The sequence below is a fragment of the Amphiura filiformis genome, chromosome 6 (assembly GCF_039555335.1).
Source record: "Amphiura filiformis chromosome 6, Afil_fr2py, whole genome shotgun sequence".
NCBI lineage: Eukaryota > Metazoa > Echinodermata > Ophiuroidea > Amphilepidida > Amphiuridae > Amphiura > Amphiura filiformis.
In genome coordinates this window covers 37,215,250-37,235,044 of record NC_092633.1, presented here as the reverse complement: position 1 = coordinate 37,235,044, position 19,795 = coordinate 37,215,250, and the positions used below count along the sequence as shown (strand labels likewise).

Sequence of the window (19,795 nt, the reverse complement as noted above, 5' to 3'; positions counted from 1 at the left end):
TTATTTATCTATTGCCTCATTCATTTCTTGATTTGCTTTGCAGTTGAAACCTGCAAGAAGGTATGGGTCAACCTCCGCGCCGGTTACAGGCAGGTCGTAAATGCCCCGAAAAGCAAATCTTTTTGACTCTCAGGGGCGTAACCAGACCTGACCTTCCGGGGGGCAAGATTGAAAAATTTCCCAATTTCTGATCAAAGGCTTTAGTATTTATGTTCGAGAAAACTCGCTTGCCGCGAAGCGTTAAACGGGTGGAGTCGGTGGGGTCCAGGGCAAAGCCCAGGCGGGGTCAAGGGGCTGAGCGCCATGAAGCTCCTGGTTTTGGCATATTAGAAAATATCAGTGTTTCAGAGAACAAATTTCACAATGAAAGTAGTAGGCCTATAGATCTTTTCTCTCTTTCTTTCCCTTTTCTCTTCTCCCTTGAGTCCCTTCCCTTTCTCTTCTCCCTTCCCCTTTTCTTCCCTCTTTTTCTTTTCTTCTTTCCCTTTCTCTTCCCTCTTTCTTTCCCTTTTTCTCTTCTCCTTCCCTTTTTCTCTTCTTTCCCTTTCTCTTTCCCCTTTCCCCCTTCCCAATTTTTGACTCTTCTTCCAGGGTTTTTGTGTCCGGGGCAGCTTGCACCCCCGGCCCCCACTGGTTAGGCTACGCCACTGCTCCTATTTAGACCCATTTATACAGAAATTAAATCATGACAATAGTTATATGGAGTTTACCTGTTATGATTTTATTAACTTCGTTAAAGAAATTCTCTAAATTTTGCTTACCTTGGTCAACGGGCAATACTTGTTAACAGTCGGGCAACGCTGTGAATTGTAGAAATATATCTTTCTCCGGTTCATAGTTTTATATTCGAAGCCGCATATATTTTGACGCCCAAAACGTATTCGAAGCCGAATATTCGCCTTCGAATATTCACTTTGAACCAGCCTTTAATATTAAAATTTCAAAATACTTGGACATAGAGATGTGATGTTAAACTCACCTTGGTATTATGAAGACAAAAAGTCAAAAATATTTTTCTTCTTCATGTGTTTTTTAAATCTTATTATTTAATTGAAAGATCAAAAGTATGGAACAAATAGTGAGCTCCTTATGGCTAATGGAGAGACGTACTATGTAATAGTTCGAGGTACAAACATCTTGGGATTAACAGTTACCGCACGTTCTGATGGAATAACCGTACAACAGGATCCTCTAATACCTGGACATGTATTTGATGGACCATTCTTTGGCAAAGATATGAACTATCAACTGTCAATTAATGTTCTTAGTGCTTCTTGGGATGGTTTTGGAGGAGAAAAGAACTCCCCAAATATTGATCATACAGGTACATATGTATATCTCTTTGCTACACGTAGATAACAATCATAACATAAAAAAGTATAACGCGGGTAAAATATTAATTCCGCAAATCGTGCTTATGCAATCTTGGTTATGCGTTTTTCAAACGTTGTCATGGTTGTGTTGTGTTTTATCATAAACCACAAAAATTAGTTTCTAACATTAGTGTTTCAAAATACCCTGAAACTAACTATACAACATTCGTTTAAAGTTAATTCTTTAACACATCATCTGAAGCAGGTTTTTTTTTTTTTTTTTTTTCAATTAATGTATAATCATGTGGGTCATTCATACAACCCAATACAAAGTCTATGATGTCGATATGACGTCAACATGTTAGTGCGCTCCCATTCCCTCCGCAGGACGAAGATTATTTAATTTACTTTTATAACACATTGAACAGGTAATGACGAAATATCCCGATCAGAAACGTCTGTGCAGACCGTTGACTACTACGAGGTTGCTGTTGGTACCGACCGGGTTTTTTCAAAAACTCGTCATGATATCGTCCCGTTTAAAAATGTTGGTAGAGATACATCAGTGGTATTTGACAACTTGGACCTGACACCCTTGACTACAGTGTATGTCACCGTACGGGCGCATAGTGTGAGTTTTGCCCACAGTGAAGTATCATCAAATGGCATAGCAGTTGGGCACGAGAGCTCAGTGTCTGGTACGTTGGTTACAAATAAAGAACAAAAAAGACTAAAATCCTCTTTGAAATAACTGACAGTGAAAAAGTTTCACTGACCGTCCAAGATTTGAATCACCGGACCGATGCTCTACCAACTGATTATCTATAGGTCTTCAGTTCAATATATGCGAATTGCCTAGTGCGTAGTGTATTATTATTATGTGATATCTAAGTTTATATAGTACCGCAGTTACAAAAATAACAATATAGCTAACTATCTTCCTTGCAGCTGGTGATATCACAGCGCCGAAGTTCTTGAATTCTTTGGATACTGTGGATATCCAGTGGTCTGGTTTTAAATCGCCGCTAGATATGGTTTTTTACTACATTGGTATCACAGATGATTTGCAGGCTCCAACTTTTGATTGCAAGAATTTACAATCAGTAGGTCTACTATTGTTAACTTTGAACTGTGTACAAATATTTAGTTTAAATGCTTTCTATCAAAACACTGGGATAATTCCCTTTTCTGTAAAGTTTATGCTATGATTCAGAAGGGGTCACAAGTCATGACTCGTTATAGCTCTGATGAATATATCGATCAATTATTATGACTCCCTCCTATTGCGGGTTGAAATTTTTAAATGACCCCATCTCAGATTGACCCAAATAAGTTATTCCTAAAAGGTAAAGAACCCCGGGTTAAGAATGTGTGTCCTTTTCAGAAAGAAGGCGATCGTAGTGAGGGCAGCGTGTGATGTTTTTATTGGAACTGTAAAAAGTTGATACTCACGGGCCCTGATAATTCTATGACTAATTCTATTTTTTGGTGTAAAGGAAAATATGATCCCCTTCTTTGGTATAAACTACCTCCTTTCCGAAGAACATGAAAACCTATTTTCAATACAAATAATGTTGATAATAAACACTTAATCGAAGTCTCTGTGACAACATCTTCAGTATCTTGGTAAGTGCGTTACCGAGATTTTTCGGGTATTTGTACCGAAATATCATAGCAGTCCATTTTTTGTAATGCATTTTTGAAACTTCTGTCCTCCATGAAATCATTTCCATACTAATTCCTTTTGTTCTTGGTGTTGGTGGATTGGTGTGGCTGTTTTGTCCTATTTATAAATAAATAAAATGACTAAGTCTATAGCCGTATAAACAGTAAAATAGAGCATTCGATGAAGATGTATTACTAGAATTGTTCTATTTTTAAATATTTAAAATATATTTAAAAAATATTAAAAAAATATTTATAATTTAGAGTGATAAGTTTGCATATAAGTTTTGGACTCATCAGCAAATACGTCATTAATTGATAACACTTTATTATTCCTATTCAGATGCTCCAAAACAAAGCTAAAGTGCTTAACGTGCTTCCGCTTCAGTTAACTAATCTAGATACCTACAAACGGGTCACTGGATTGAGACTGAAACAATTGGAAAGCTATTCAATAATAGTTATAGGTATTTATAATGGTATCTTTTTTTTCAAAGAAAAGAGAAGATCCAGCCAGCTCTTCACATAGAATATGAAAAAAATGTCATTAGCAGACAAGTTCTACATCGAAACAGCATCAGGAGCGTAACTTAAGGGCTACAGTGAATTATCTAACTTAGATGCATATGTATCAAACTGTTTATCAATTATATAATTGAATATTCATACGTAGTGGTGTAAATTATCAATTATTATACTGACAACGACTTTTTATTCAGTGGGGGTTGTAAGAAATTTTGTCCGACCCTTTTAAAAAAAAACCCACCACAGTAAGAAAAGGCTTACTTCAGTTTCGGTTGATTGAAAATTGTAAAAAAAAATAAGGCCATAACTTTCGGAGCAAGATGCCACTAATGTTTTTTCTGGTATTTCAAGATCTACAACAGAGTTATAACTTGATTCCAAGCCTTAATTATATATATTAAAAACCATTGTGTATTGAAGTAGCTTGGACCATTTATTTCATCTACAGGTTATGATGAAGCCGGTGAATGTAATTCAACGTCAACAACGTTTACTGTCGATGATACGCCACCATCAGTGGGTCTAATAAGAGCTGGTCCTTACTTTAACATGGTATGGAACTATTTTAGTTATTTCTGATATGTTTATTGAGCTGTTCAAAGTAAAATCCATTCTTGAATAGGTAGAGACCAGCTTTTATTATTAGAACTGGTTTCTACCTGTTGTACATGCATACTGAGAGATGGTCTCTGTATATTTTATTTTTTTTCTTTTTTGTGTTTTCCTCTGTTAACATGATTAATGTTGTGTCACTTTAATTCTTACCTTGATCATTACTTGCATCCTTCGCTAATGTCACACAGTTATATCATCTTAGATCCATCCCTTGAGTATGCAAAAGCGTAGATTTCCTCCTCACATTAAGCAGCACTTGTCACTAATAAATATAGTGTTATATTTTCACTTTATGAAGAAATTCAACCAAAAGCTGCCTTTTGCAGAGACTGTGGTAGAGTAAAACATAATCGGGACGCCAGGCGATCCGCTTCTTTCCTTTTCTCGGTTGTGGTATCAGCCCGGGACGAAAGTCGAAAATTCCTCCATTATTTAACAGTAACAAGAATTGGACGATTAATAAACCCCTATGATTCAATATTGGAAGAATCAACAAAACATCCAGTGTGCTTCTTTGGGTAATATTTGGGTAACAAATATAGTCGGGAGAAAGTAAGTCAGGGCAATCGAGAGCCTGTATACCCGTTACGCTTTTCTGATATGCTTATTGACCTGTTCAAAGCAAAAACCCTTCTTGAATGTTCTGTTTTATCAATCGTTAAACCGTGCGAAAGCTGCTAATTTACTATATAACAAAATACTAACACTCACGTCAATGCGATGTTCAGCCCTTAGATTATACAACATCAAAAGAAGAACTTCTTATCTGGTGGAATGGATTCAAAGACGATGACAGTGGAATACATTCCTATCGTATTCGACTACTCTCGGCTGCTTCTTGTGAAGAAAGTGTTCAAGCAGATCTCGATACCCATGTCGATTGGATAAAGCTCAATGGGAACCTAACAAATTATCGTTTTGTTAACGTTTCGTTATCGGTACGTAATTCAATAACTCAAATACAAACTAAAGTCTGCACAAAAAGTAACAAGTAACGCAGCTGTTAAAAATACGCCTATGGCTTCAGAACTAGTAATTGTTTTCACAATATTTCAACATAGAAAGAAGGATGCTCTATTTACGCGCATTGTGGTACATTTGTCCATTGTTGTTCAATATTAACAACGCAGTAGTACTTTTATAGAAAAATGCACGAATTCAAAGTTGCAATTTACAGCGATCACTGGTTATTACGCAAGTGTTGCGGCACGTAAACCCCACCATTATCTTCCGCGCTGACTTCAAATCAATACAAATAGCTGCAACTTTTAAATTTAGGTATTGGTCTTTAAACACAATGTTGTGATATTAATATTGAATGAAAATGGACGAATAAGATATCAAAATGCGCGTGAATAAATTGACCTTCTATGTTAAAATATTGAGAAAACAATTATTATTAGTTCTGAAGCTATAGGCGTATTTATAACAGCTGCGTTACTTTTTGTGCAGTCTTTATTTTTCTTTTTACTGACCAATTGAAATGAAAGCTATATTTTTGTTCAACAAAACTATATCTTCTCATTTCCTTACAATAATTGACCATAATCCGCAGTGTGTTCACACGAAAACAAAACGTATGTTGATTTATTTGCACTACAGGAGAACCAACCGTACTACGTTGAACTTGAGATAACCAACAACGCAGGAAGCAGAAATAGCACGATGTCACCACCAATCTTGTTGGATAATAATGTTCCTTCTGCGGGAAAAGTTGTAGACGGTGTTGACTTTAAATTTGACAAACAGTTTCAAGGCGATACAATACAAATATCTGGTAAAGTTCAGATTTCTTTTGACATGTGGAGGGTTGAATTATATAGTAATTGCAGCACCTTTTGGCGACAGAATAAGTTTTTAAGCTAAAGTGGTGAAATATGGTGCAACAGGCAGTGGAATAAATTCTTTTAGGCAAAAGTGGCCAAATATGAGGTTAATTTTGTCAGTAACCCACATACAGGCATCAACATTCGGGAGGATGATTGTATGGACCATCCTCAAAATATTGAGGGGTGGATTTACCCCATCACCGGGATCTACATCTATGGATATAGTTAAAACCCTGAACAGGATAATGTTAAAAAATAAATGGAATTGTGTTTATTGCAGGCTCGTTTCTACATCTAGCAGATGAAAAAGCAATTGCCTGCCCACTTCAAAAGAGCAATTTCAAAGACATCAATAGTTGGACTGCTATCAGCATGATTGGGCTATGGAACATGGACGGTATCCCATGGGATATATGGTACTCTCCTGAACAGGTAAAAAAAGAACACAGATGTGCTCTGAATACAATTTTTGGTTACCATGGTTACCCACAAATGCATCCGACTCCGACAACCACGTTTTCTTATACAGAAACACGTTCGATCTTAAAAGGTAGTGTAAACGTCCCTAAAAATAATTGGTATCCTGTTCACCCTCTATTGATAAAATAAGTTACAATAAAAGTTAAAATAAGTGAGATCTCTCTTACACTCTATGACCATTTGGAACGATTATCAAGACGTATCATGTATGACTATTTTGTTACTTTCAAGGTCGCTTCTTCGGAAGAAGAAATTGAAATTAGTCTTGAAAGAGATGTAAGGAAGCCACGTATATTGACAGGAGGATATGCTACTGAGGCACATATATCAATTGGCGGGAAATATGAGGTATATATATCAAAACGTTATAGTTATTTCATTGTAAAAACACATAAATTTGATACAACATCCGATGTGGGAATAACGCAATAGGTATAATAAACTAACCCGACGTTTTGAAAAAATGAACTATTTATTTTTCTAGGGATCAAACAGTATAGACCAGCTGTCACATATAACAGGTAGAGTCCAGCCTTTATGATTAGAGCTAGTTTCTACCTGTTGTACATGTATACTGAGAGCGGGTCTCTACTTTTCATCCCTTTTGTGTTATTCCTATATTAACTTGATTAATGTTGTGTCAAATTAATTCTTACCTTGATCATTACATGCATCCTTCGCTAATGTCACACAGTTATATCATCTTGCATCCATCCTTTGGTTCCCTCAGAGTATGCCTCCTCACATTAAGCAGCACCTGTCACTAATAAATATAATGTTGTAACCAGCTCACTTGTGTGAGGAAATTCAACCAAAAGCTGCCTTGCAGAGACTGTGGTAGTAAAAAATAACCGGGACGTCAGACGAAACGGTTTTTCCCTTTCCTCGGTGTGTAGGCTAATAATGTTTGGCGGTAACAAGAACGCAGCATTGATAAACCCCAATGATTTCTTTATCGGAAGAATTGACAAAACATCCAGTGTGCTGCTTTGGGTAATATTTGGGGTAATAGATATAGTCGGGGATATCTAGACAGGGTAATCGAGAGTCTGTATACCCCTTACCCGGGCCCCTTATGTCCCCAACACATACATACATCCTAAATACGTCACTGGCTTCATGGATTTTACACCGACCACCATCCCCATATCAAAACTAGATATTCCGTAGTATCATTGAATGAAACTAAAGATCTGTTCTTGTTCCAGCCGTTAGGTAATTATTTACAATTTTACATCATAATACCCTTATTAAACGAATCTTGTTTCTCTACAGCAGTAAAATAGCTCACCTTCTGGGTAGCTTTCTGTCTGCAATTCGCAAGACTTTCTTCAGGCCCATAATATTCTCTTAAAATTCTGACAGGAATCTGTTGAGGTTATGTATAACTTTATCTCTATGTTTCCTTTCGTTTTCTTACAGGTTGAAATACTTGTAGCTTCAGAAGACATGAATGCAGTAACGGCTATTGTTTTTTGGGATGGTCCAGAAAACACTGTAGGAGGGTATCAGGAAAACGAACAATTGCCAGAAGGTCTGGGCGACTCTTGTGCCTGTTGCTTCTGGGATTCAAGCAACATAGTGAGTGTTTGGAATGCAACATTTCAAAAGGTGGTGTGCCTACAACCGTGCATTTATTTTAGAAAGCTAAATTTGTTTATCATTTTGCGTATTTAAGAACAAAATGTAACAAAATGGGCTAAAAGTACTAAATATCTTAATTAACAAGGCGGCCTGCATCCAACTAGGGGACAAGAGGGGAAAAACCCCATAGTTACTTTTCAGCAGTAATTACATCAGAAATCCATGTCATAAGGGTGGTGCTGGTGTTGTAGTGTAGGTAGGTGTGTGTAATCATGAGTGCGAGAGAGACGTTTAGACGTTTATATTCCTAAACTTCACGTTTCTTTCAAAACGAGTCTGGTCCGTCCAAAAAATTCACTTTAAGGTTTAACATTACTGTTTTGTTTTCTGCTATCTTGAAATTAATTTGGTCAATTCTTTTTGTTAGACTTGTTTGTGTAACTGTACAGATGTCATCCAAAACAATAATAGTACCGGTTTTGCAAATATATCACGAATCCCAACTACTTTACGAATGCAAGATTATTCCAAGACTACACCTCCACCATTGCTAGTAGATTCAAGTGATGTCTCGAGGAAACCACAGAGAGCTTGTGGACTGCAACTCAAAGCAGGTAGGGTATCTTCATTGTAAACGTACCTGTTTCTTGTATGGCATCACGCAGTTTCCTCAATTCGAGGGTTGAGAACCAGAAATCCTTACATCAAAATGAAAACCATTGTATGCACCATCAAAGTGATTCATTACTGCCCTATACTGAAATGTAATACTTACTTGGTAATGGTGTCAAAATCATTCCCTGGTCAAAGTTATAAATCATGTTACTGAGTTTAAATATGTTTAACATGAATGCATCATTGCTAGCATGCCAGTATCCCGTTACTTTTTATGGTTAGTGTATAGGCCGTATAATACTATGTATTTGTCTTTATCCATAGTAGCAGAAAGTAACTGGAAAGCTGTAGTCTGGTGCCGATATAAAGATGATGAATATGAGCCGATATCTATTGGTATCGATCTACCATTTGATCCATCTAAGGAATGGCATACCTATTCTCTACTTTTTACTGTGACTCCTGTAAACGCAGAAGAGGTAGATCCTTTACAATGCTGTAAACATTCTTATATTATAACATCTACAATTTAAATAAACTAACATTAATATAACAAAATAAATGATTAATATTACTTAATTTTGCGATGGGAAAGAAATGATCACGATGAAAAGTGTTTCATCAGCATTTGAACAAGTCAGATAGTTTGAAGTGCTATTGCAGAGGACATTTGCTGCCCCCTGGCGCTGTCACTGGTCTCAGCTTCCCACGCGCATAATTATGTTTTAAAATTCGCATTTTAGCGCATTGCTTTCTTTTCTATGTTTTTGATAATTTTTGTTTTGTAATCGTCAGGGAAAATATTTACAACACGAAAAGTGGATCAAAATACAACAAAAAACCTGAGACAAATCTTTAATTTTTTTTTCTTCCTTTTTTTTTTCCTTATTTCTTTTTGTGATTATTATTATTATTATCTAATAATATAAAAAAAGGAGCAATGGAAGATTGATTTGTACATTGATGGAAAGTGGAAAGGCGAAATAGACGGCATTCCGCAATTGTCAGATTCAACCAAACTTATCTTGCACGCATGGAATGAAGATAACTTTGTACCGGAACTAGTTGACGAATTTTTTCCACCTACAGCAACTGCCCATTTCCGCAATCTAAGGTAATTTACATTGAACGTTTAAATTCTATTAAATAACGAACCTAATATTAGCATCATAATCGTTATTGTTATCCGTGTAATCATCATTAATTATTATTATTATTATTATTATTATTATTATTATTATTATTATTATTATTATTATTATTATTAAGGATGCCACCCCATCACAGCAATTTGTGCCGATATGGTGATCCATTCCGTGGAAGTTCTAGTCCGGTTATCTATTACATGGCTGGTGTTGGATCTCAACCACAAACTGATGATGTCATATCGTATCAAGAGGTAATACAAATGACGATATATCGAGGGTTCAGAACAGAAAGCCGTAACTCACTTTTCGGCCATTTTGAGATTTTGGTACCAAAATAATCACCAACACACCAATCATAAGACTGTAACCCAATCAAACTTCATATTGCATATATTGCGCAATTATAATTAGCCGCATCTTAATATATCCAAGTTAACCAGAGAGCCTCAACTCTGAGTTAAGGCTTTCTGGCCCGAACTCAATTTTTGTCAAACACTGAGATAAATATTTCTGTTCTGCGCAATTATATATTGCTATATACATTCCAAAGATGACATAGTTTAACCTTCATGCCACTTGATTTATGTTAAAGTGTCGGACACTATTGACACTAATCCATCTTAAAGTACTTCATTTGAGTGTAGTTATAGAACTTTAATAGATAATTGTAGTGTAGAATCTGCATTTTCTCTCCACTTCGTATGAATATCCAAGACCATATTATTTGGCTAGCTTGGACATGTAATTTGTTTTAAATAAATCAACAGTTTGTTCAGCATTCATATTTAAATTTTATGACTGCTAAACTGAAAAACATATACTAAGCATGGACTCAACCTCATTTCAACAGACCTGGACAACAACACGCTCATTATTTCTATGAATAATGGTCTGCTTCTCACCCGTTATCTTAAGTACAATGAAATATCTCCTTTTTTCAGGTAGCGAAACCATGCATACCGTGTTTACATCCCTGCGATCGGCTTCACTGTGATATAGATTGCCATGCTGATGCTTTGCAAGAACTTGCATTTATCTTGAGCAATGTGACATTACCGGATAATACACCCAATGATAATATCACTGCCCCTCTATACATTACAGGTAAATTGTGTACTAACCTATATATATGCGCTATATAATAAGGCAATTGTGTTATTTTAAGATAGAGGCTTTATCTATAAATTTAATGCACATCCTCTTTTTGCGTTACCCTGCTCTCACTGTTCTTAACAGTGCTATGAGTTAAGGATGAATGTTGAATTAATCCTTTTGTAACCCGTACGCTCAAACAGATTGTAAATCGTAACCCTTGTATTACTAGGTGTTACCAAAAGATTATTACTGATGCAATACATTGCTCAAATAAGCTACCAATTGACTCTGGCTAATCTAAGTACAAGCCTTTACGCTATTTTGACCTACCACCTTATCCATGAACCCATGGGATAGGATGAACGATCAAACTCCGTGGTTAGGGGGTTCGCAAAGCACTCATATATAATAGATTATATTAGTGATTTCCTAAATTAGTTTATGTTTAGACAAAATTCCGGTGAACATCGCATGTTTGTACGATTTTTAGTCAATTTCTTTTCATATATTCTTTATTTTGTTCCCAATCATTGCTAAGATTTCGCTAAGGGCGCACTTACATATTAAGATATTATTGCGACACCACGCAACAGAAGTTGGTATTTATATCACAGGATAGACCCATCCAGTGTTACCAAATACAACAACATTATGGGTTTGATATCGTTACCAGTTTGATGAAATGCCGTATACGGATTTTGATCCAAATATACGGCTTGGTTCATCACTTTAAATTATTTCGTTGCAAGAATGAGCACGCAGTTAATGTTATTTTTTTTCAAAATGTGTTTTTGCTTAAGAGGAAACACAGCTTCTTGCGAAATACTTTTTTTTTTATGTGAAAGAGTGTTTTGACTTTAGGGTATTTGTAAAAGATACAGGTAATTTGTCAAATGGATTTTTATATTTCTTATGTATACTGTCAATTTTGCATTGAACAACTAACAATTTATTTTACAAAAACCTATTAACAGTTAAATCCATTCTTGCAAATGGTGAATCGGTCGAGGCATCGTCAAACGGTATCGTGGTTGATACGAGTCCACCTATATTAGACTTCATGTTTTACATCGACGCTGAGAAAAGTGAATATCAGCCTGTGACGTTTCAGGCTTCCAAAACGACCATCAAAGTATACTGGAGCTTCATAGATGATGATAGTCTAATTACGGTGAGTATTATCATTTTTATATTACCAGATGAATCATAAAGGACAAGCGATATACGCAATACAATGAAACATAATATGCACTATTACAAAACACCCACGTTTTATATTGTCTAATGATGACAATAATAATTATGTGTAATACGTATACTATAGATTTTTTAATTAAAGATATATGAAGTCGCGAAAACCTAATTTTGAAGGTAACTATTATATACATACTGTATTGTTGTGGTCTTTTCAACAAGAAAAAGGATACAGGTTTATGAAAGTTCAATAGTTTCCTTTTCTACACTAGCCATGTGAAAAAAAATATTATCACGGTTTACAATCCATTATTTACATCTTCATATTGTATGATATTGTAATAGGAAAACCAATGGTCAATCGGATCCCAACCAGGTGCTACAGATTTGCAAGACTTTGTCAGCGTTGGAATGGAACAGTTAGGAACCAATAGTAACTTAGATGGTCGTCTATTCCACAACCACACTTACTACGTTACTCTAAGATCCATTAATGGAGCCGGTTTAACAAAAACTATTGAATGTCCAGGTGAGCCATTGACAGTTTTGTTCAAATATCGCTTCTTTTTTCCCAAACAAATACCAGGATAGATAATATAATTGGCGACATAAAACGGAGGTGGATCCAAACTGTCGTTAGTAAAATGAGTGCTTAGGATGGATCCACTATTAGCTGAAACCATTTGGGTGTATATATGAGCCTTTTGGTAGACCGGATAAAATAACCTTATATATATCACCTGGTCATAACGATTCAGAAAAAGTATAGTTTGACCTATCTGCGACATACCGTTCTTGAGTTATAAGCAAAAAGGTAGCATGTAGATTGCCTATTCAACCAAGACACCTCCTCGAACCCCCTACCCCCGTGAGAGGACCGAATTTGTTGTGTCATACGTTTAGAATGGTAGGTATAAGCATCATTAACTTGATACATGATTCGTAAGTCTCTTAACGTTGTAAACTTGTTTGCTATAATCCCTCAATAATCCTGTTTTGCTATTAAAGGTGTGACAGTGCTCATCGATTCACCAATTCCGAATGGAGTTAATACTACCGCACTTTTTTCCGAAGAGCTACCCCAGGATGTTTACCCACAGCATAGTAGGAGAATGAACAATGGGAGTCAAGTAGGAATGTCATGGACGGAAGCTGACGACCCCTTCGTTACACGATACGGTATATATTGTATTGTAGCAATATAAAACTATGAATAGTGACCAGTATTGTTTTGTATAATTTGTATATTAAACCGTCATCAAGGAATTATACAGCTTACGGAATGATCCTGTATAATCCCTTAAAATGAAGTCATGACAATAGGCTAATTTTGAGTAGGTGTAGAATGCAGTTGTGGCACTAGGGGGGGGGAGGTGTACCCCTAAATATTTTTCGGCAATTTTGCACAAAATTGGTTGATTCCACTCATTCACTTTGCTCCCCCCGCCCTATCGAAAATATACCTGGCGCCGCTAGTGTCTAAATGACGGATATATCCAACTCTGTCATAGGCTTTCTCTTCGTTTTTACCTCAATTTGAGGCTCATTGCGCAACGTGCGTTCGATGTTTTTCTTTTGGTTTAAGTTGTCACTATTTGGATATGCGATACGGTGCGATACTTCATAATGCGATACTTCATAATCAAATCAGTACACGGCTGTCATTAATTTGGTTAAATATTCATAATGGTTGATCGACCTAATGTTTATCAATAGAATATTGCGTTGGAAGCTCGGAAGATGAGTCGGATGACATTGTGGAGTGTATACCAGTTGCTTCTAATTCATCAGGATCTGTCAGTATAGCTGATGGTGGGAAAGTTATCATATCCACTGACACAGATGACGTAAAACTAAACATAACAGATTTCCCTCCGTCTGATTTAAACAAAACTGCACAAGATAATGCAGAAGACCGGACTCACTTTAATTTAGAACCTGGAAAGTAAGTATTTTGAATGAAATCAATGATTGTTACGTAATACTATTTTAATTTTAGGATTGGTAACTATATTACTTACTGTTACTTACCACACAACATACATATTGCGCGCAAAAGGTCTAATGTATTGGGTGATTTATTCTTACACAAATACCTATATAGGCTAAAACTCAACCTGCTGCAGTGATGGAGTAATGCCTTGTTTACATGCTGTATGAAAACATGCGTCCAATAATTTTGACACTTCCAGAAATTCTCGCCAATACATTCTTGTGTTTTTCTAAGCCTTTAAAAATAATTGTGGCTGCACATGGGGTCAAAATCGTTCAAAATACTCTTGATTTGGGCAAAATGTTATTAAAATCTACATCTTTTGAAATCATTTCAAATTTTATTTCATTACCCTACAGAACGGTGTATAATACTATTCAAGTTTGTAACTCTGCTGGGCTCTGCTCACCTGTGCATTCCGAAGCAACGACAATCATCAGTAAGTTAACAATCCTTTATTGCACACTTTAAAATAGCTCGATCTTCAATGGCTCTTGATAGTCTTAATGTGATATAAAAAAAGTTTATCCGCTTTTCAAAACTAGCATTTTCCTGTGAGTTCAAGGTCAGATTACATATTGAGTCCAGCTACATTTTGAAAAAAATTAAGCCCTGAAGTACATGAAGCTTGGAAAACACAGTTTGATAAAGAAACATGAACTGCTAAACGTTCAAATAGCAAGTGCTAAATTATGAATAAGTAGGAACCAGTGTCTAACTCTTCGATGATTTAAACAGTTTATTTGAGTGTAGAGACCCAGGTTATTTTTGAAACACAAATGTTAGACAGGGTGGTAAATAAGGATAATTTACTGGATGGGCAATTTAATTTATTTTTGCCCTCAAATTGGGAAAAAATAATTTACTGGGTGGGCAGCAATAATTAATGGCATCCGGGCGTTTGGATTTTCGGAAATGTAGACCTAGTTTTGCGTGGAAATTGGCTTTCATGTAAAAAGTGGACTTTACCCTCCTTCTAAATGCATCTTTTATAGATATTAGCATATTCGTGTTGAAACTTTCAAGAAAAATTGTATATCGTATTAGTTTCACTTTGGACATTTAAAAATCTTACACTAATTATCACTTACCATTTACTCCTAGGTAAAGAAAAAGTTTAAATTTAGATGGAAAGGGTAATATTTTTATTTGGTATTACCTCATAATTACATTGAAATAATGTTTTGACTTTTACTTCTTGACACAGACACAAATCACTCACAGATTAAAGAAATATAAATTTAATTATAGGCCTACCTCTTTTGGAGTGGTATTTTCTAAAATGTATTGAAATTATTTGATTAGAAATTATGAAAATGTGTTAAAAACATGAACAAAACTATATTTCTAAAATTTATTAAAAAAAAAAAAGATTGCCAAACCAGCATTTGACCAGATATTTCCCAGTAATTTCCGGTATCAGAGATGCAACTTTTCCTTCTTATGCCTGAATTCCTTCTTTTATTAAGTCAAAATTTCCGCACTTTTAATTATCTTCAGCCCATTTGTTGAACTTTTTATCCAAATTTACACATTAGCTCACATTATTACAGGCATTTTTCACAAAGTTTCAGGCTTTTTGAGTGGCCCAAACTGGCATCTCTGCGGTATATGTTGGTATTCCCCGGTATTTTCCACCGTAGCTGGAAATTAATTTACTAGAATTTGGCAATAATGGACAGCCCTCAATTATATTGACCTATTTCCCAACTATATAATTATTAAATGTTTATTTTGTTAATTCTTATAATTCTTAAAACAGAGGCCCAATGTTGCACAAAATAATATACAGACTGATGTGGAGTCACAGTCGAAAGGTGTAAATTGTAGAAATTTTGTAAATTTGTAAATAAAAGAATTTCATTGGCAATTATATTGACCTATTTCGCAAATATAATTAAAATGTTTATTTTGTCAATTCTTATAAATATTATAGGCCTGATTGATTGCATGAAATCATTTTCGTGATAGATTTGAAATGTAATGTATAATTATGTGGATTAAGTTTCGATATAAATGTTTCAAGTCTATTAAAACACGCATATCCAAAGAATATCCAAATGTATGGGCTCATAAGAATTCTGTCAGGTTTTGTGTGGAAATTGCTCAAAATAATATTAATTTTTGACTTCCTATACCATTTTGTATTATGTGATAATTATTCTAAGTTGTAAACATGGTAAATGAATAAATTGAGAGATGTTAAGAAAATACATCACTTTCATTATTCAATATCACTTTATGCAAGTTGATTTCAAGAGATGCACGTTAGTACTAGTTTTATGATAATTATTATATGGTGCCCAATTTTTTGTGGGCAAAATAATTTACTGGGTGGGCACTTTTGGGCAATGGGCAAATTGAATTTACTGGGTGGGCAAAATAATTTACTGGGTGGGGGTGGGCCCACCCATTTAACATGTTATTTACCTCCCTGATGTTAGCCACGATAGTGACAGGGAATTCATATATACATTTATTTTTGGTGTGCACTCTTAGTGTCTGAGTCGTACAAGAATTTTAATGTCTACGCATTCATAATTATTCGTACCTTTCGCAGTCAAAATCCAACTGCTTGTATAGTATATTAATATCAATTCTTAATTTGTACTGTGTGTTCTTGTGATTTAGATGATGAAGACGAAATAACGACATCAACAGACGGTGGCGATATAAATCTGCCAAAAGAAGTAAATCACACCTCAGAATCACGACGAAAACGATCTTTTGAAAACTACGATTTGAGCATTCAGACTACTGGAGGTAAAACAAAATGAGCTACCGTATTCCATTTAAAATCCAAACTAAACCCTGTGGAAGATTTTTGAAATATCAAGTATGAATTTCAAATTGAATGATCACATTAGGCAGCTCCATTTGAATTTCATACACCCTCTGACAAAGATTCAACCTGAATCTTCTACAAAGGCGATGATCTCAGAGAGGGCAAGAACTACAGAGGCTTATCATACATAGGAGTAAAGACCTACAACAGTCTACTACACTGTAAAAACTCTGGTGTTAAAAGTAACACCGGTTGAAGTCAATAGGTTTTTATCACTCATTATTGTTATACCTTCCAGGTGTCAAAAATGACACCAAGAGTGTAGAAATAATACCGACAAGTGTTACAAAAATAACACCCCTGGTGCAGCCCTGGACTCCAACCTTTTAACACCCGAGTTTTTGCAGTGTACTCAACAGAATTCGTCCTTTCCTGAATCCTGTACTAAGGAATTAACAAAAAAGGCTTCCACCCAGGAAGGTCAACAGTGTCACAACTAATGGCCTTGAGAAGAATTATAGAAGAGATAAACAACAACAAACTGTAAGCAGCCCTGGTCTTCATCGAGTTCAAAAGGCATTTGACACCATCCATAGAGTAAAATATTGGACATGTAATATTAATATTAATATTCTAGCCAGGTTAAACCTTTCTATAACAATCTGCAGGTCTACATAAAGGCGGATCCCTCATTTTGGGTATTTGAACGAAGACAGGACAAACCAGATTTATGATTCCGATGCTGTTACTACATATCAAGCTTATGTAGTGAATCCTAAGACAACAATGCATAAAACTTCACGAGAACTCCGGAACAGGTAGGCAGTATTATACAGATATAAAAGTTGTGATTAAAAACAAATCTTCATCTATGGAATCTTGGCATCAGTTTGCAATTTTGCACCAAGTTATTAATAAAGATTGTATGATAGGTGCCATACTTGGAATCCAATCATAAAAAATCAGGTCAAATCGAGTCGTTAAATCATTGAGGCTATTTTTAATTTTAGACCGAGTTGACTCGAGTCAGTGGGAACCTGGTACGGACGAAAACAATTACCTCATTTTCATAGTATTGAAAGAGTATAAAGATGTTGGTTTTTAACAGGTTTATTTTAATATTGTAAAATACTTTAAAACTTGATAGTTCACCTTTTTGGCAAATGATGACGTCACCATTATTTATGCACATCATTTAGTGAACATCGTTACTGCGCATTTCAATGTCGTGAAGTGCGCATTAACGTTGTTCACATCGGTGTGACTCGCACATCGATACGACGACATCAGGGGTTCAAAACGCAAAAGCTTATGGGATTTACCGAAAAGTTGAATTAAAGTATCAATCATTCAAGGTTACATGCAGATGATTCAAGCCCAAACTCATCTTGACTTCCTTTGCAGATTACGTCTTGTGCATCACCCAACATTTTACTTGACAAGCCTTGGACAAATGGAACTCAATGGTCCCTTGATAGTTAATATTACGTTTAGTGATATGGGTAACATGTCGGAATCTTTCCCTCTTCTAGTGTATTGGAATCCAGGTATGTGTAGTTTACTTTACATTGTACGTACATGCACTGTTGAAGGCTTCATGTACATCTTTGATTCCCGTGGTTTAAAGCTATGTTCTGGAAACTTATGGTAGATTAGTTCTTCTTCTGTAGAGGAAGCTTATAATTCAAACGGCTTTCTATTATTACTTTCAAAATACTGAAACGTTACATGTATATTTCTTTATTGCTGGACCTTGGAGACTAGACTAAAAATCGTTCCTATAATTAGCACCATACTGTCGTTGATGTCACATCGATATTACGCAATATAAAACGTCGAAAGCGAGGTCAAGAAGGGTATCGCATGATTGTAAAACGAAATAATAACGGTATACCAGATTTGACCTCGCTTTGCTACTTGTAATACGTGATATCGATGTGACATTGAAGTTCACCCCATCAACGGCAGGATACCAATTATAGGAATGATCTATATGAATGTCAACAGATGACAATAAGAAGGCAGTTAGCAGTACCACACTTGGCGGACAGATAATCCACAGGCCCTAAACGTTGCAGGTAGATATCCATGGGAGCAAACATAACCGCCTTAACCCAGGGTTCAGTTTGAATATTTATCGTGTTAATGCTAGCCTTCAGAGTGCAGCTTTTCCTCTTCCTAAAGTGCAAGCATTATCATTAAAATATATGATATATGAAATGTTACACAACCATACCGTTAGGGGTGGTGCAATAATTATGTGTTTCGAGGGGTGAATTCTCAAAATGGTCTGCCAAAAATCGCTTGCCCCCCCCTCTGGCCGTGCCAAAAAACCTTTGCCCCCCCCTTTCGACGTGCCAAAAAACCTTTGCCCCCCCCTTTTGATGTGCCAAAAAATCTTTGCCCCCCCCTTTACACATGCAAGATTTTGGGAAACCCGAATTTAAAACCTTAAATTGTCTTAACATATAATGCGAGCGCAGCGAGCAGGAAATTTTGCATATTTGAACGTGTTCGTAACGTTTTCCTACGCCTTTTTAGGGCATAATATAGAAACGGTGCCCAAAATATCTGTGCCAAAAATTGCTTGCCCCCCTTTCGACCTGCCAAAATCGCTTGACCCCCCCTTTCGACCTGCCAAAAATGCTTGCCCCCCCCCTTTTGGCCTGCCAAAAATCTTTGCCCCCCTATAATTCACCCCGGGGGTACACATAATTATTGCACCACCCCTTATGTAAATTGATGTTTTGAGTCATGTCATAAACTTACTATATATTATAAGTCTGTTATCAATAAGGTGACCTTAATTTAGGTCATAATGTTATGTTACTTATGTTTACATCTTTGTACAGACGATCAGCTATGGCACAGCGCAGCAAAAACATGCACACACAATGACAATAGTTTGTTTGACTGGGAAAAATCGTTATTATCAGTACAGGTACGTAATAATA

At 35.8% G+C, this 19,795-nt stretch overlaps 1 protein-coding gene across 3 annotated transcripts in view; it reads left to right on the top strand.

Moving 5' to 3' along the window:
* LOC140155376 (uncharacterized) overlaps positions 1-18,380 on the top strand; it is a 105,663-nt gene extending 87,283 nt beyond the window's left edge. The window contains exons 75-97 of one of the 3 annotated variants that reach the window (XM_072178201.1): positions 1,058-1,324; positions 1,742-2,011; positions 2,262-2,416; positions 3,322-3,445; positions 3,952-4,055; positions 4,847-5,056; positions 5,721-5,895; positions 6,228-6,379; positions 6,659-6,775; positions 7,850-8,008; positions 8,439-8,625; positions 8,957-9,105; positions 9,562-9,740; positions 9,896-10,025; positions 10,716-10,878; positions 11,844-12,040; positions 12,409-12,592; positions 13,072-13,242; positions 13,780-14,008; positions 14,416-14,495; positions 16,688-16,819; positions 17,510-17,659; positions 18,246-18,380. In XM_072178201.1, coding sequence (XP_072034302.1) covers positions 1,058-1,324; positions 1,742-2,011; positions 2,262-2,416; positions 3,322-3,445; positions 3,952-4,055; positions 4,847-5,056; positions 5,721-5,895; positions 6,228-6,379; positions 6,659-6,775; positions 7,850-8,008; positions 8,439-8,625; positions 8,957-9,105; positions 9,562-9,740; positions 9,896-10,025; positions 10,716-10,878; positions 11,844-12,040; positions 12,409-12,592; positions 13,072-13,242; positions 13,780-14,008; positions 14,416-14,495; positions 16,688-16,819; positions 17,510-17,547 — 3,572 coding nt within the window. In that variant the 3' untranslated portion in view covers positions 17,548-17,659; positions 18,246-18,380. Of the gene's footprint in view, positions 1-1,057; positions 1,325-1,741; positions 2,012-2,261; positions 2,417-3,321; positions 3,446-3,951; positions 4,056-4,846; positions 5,057-5,720; positions 5,896-6,227; positions 6,380-6,658; positions 6,776-7,849; positions 8,009-8,438; positions 8,626-8,950; positions 9,106-9,561; positions 9,741-9,895; positions 10,026-10,715; positions 10,879-11,843; positions 12,041-12,408; positions 12,593-13,071; positions 13,243-13,779; positions 14,009-14,415; positions 14,496-16,687; positions 16,820-17,509; positions 17,660-18,245 lie in introns of all 3 variants that reach the window. The other 2 variants (XM_072178200.1, XM_072178199.1) reach the window with 2 other exon arrangements.
* The last annotated feature ends 1,415 nt before the right edge of the window (positions 18,381-19,795 follow it).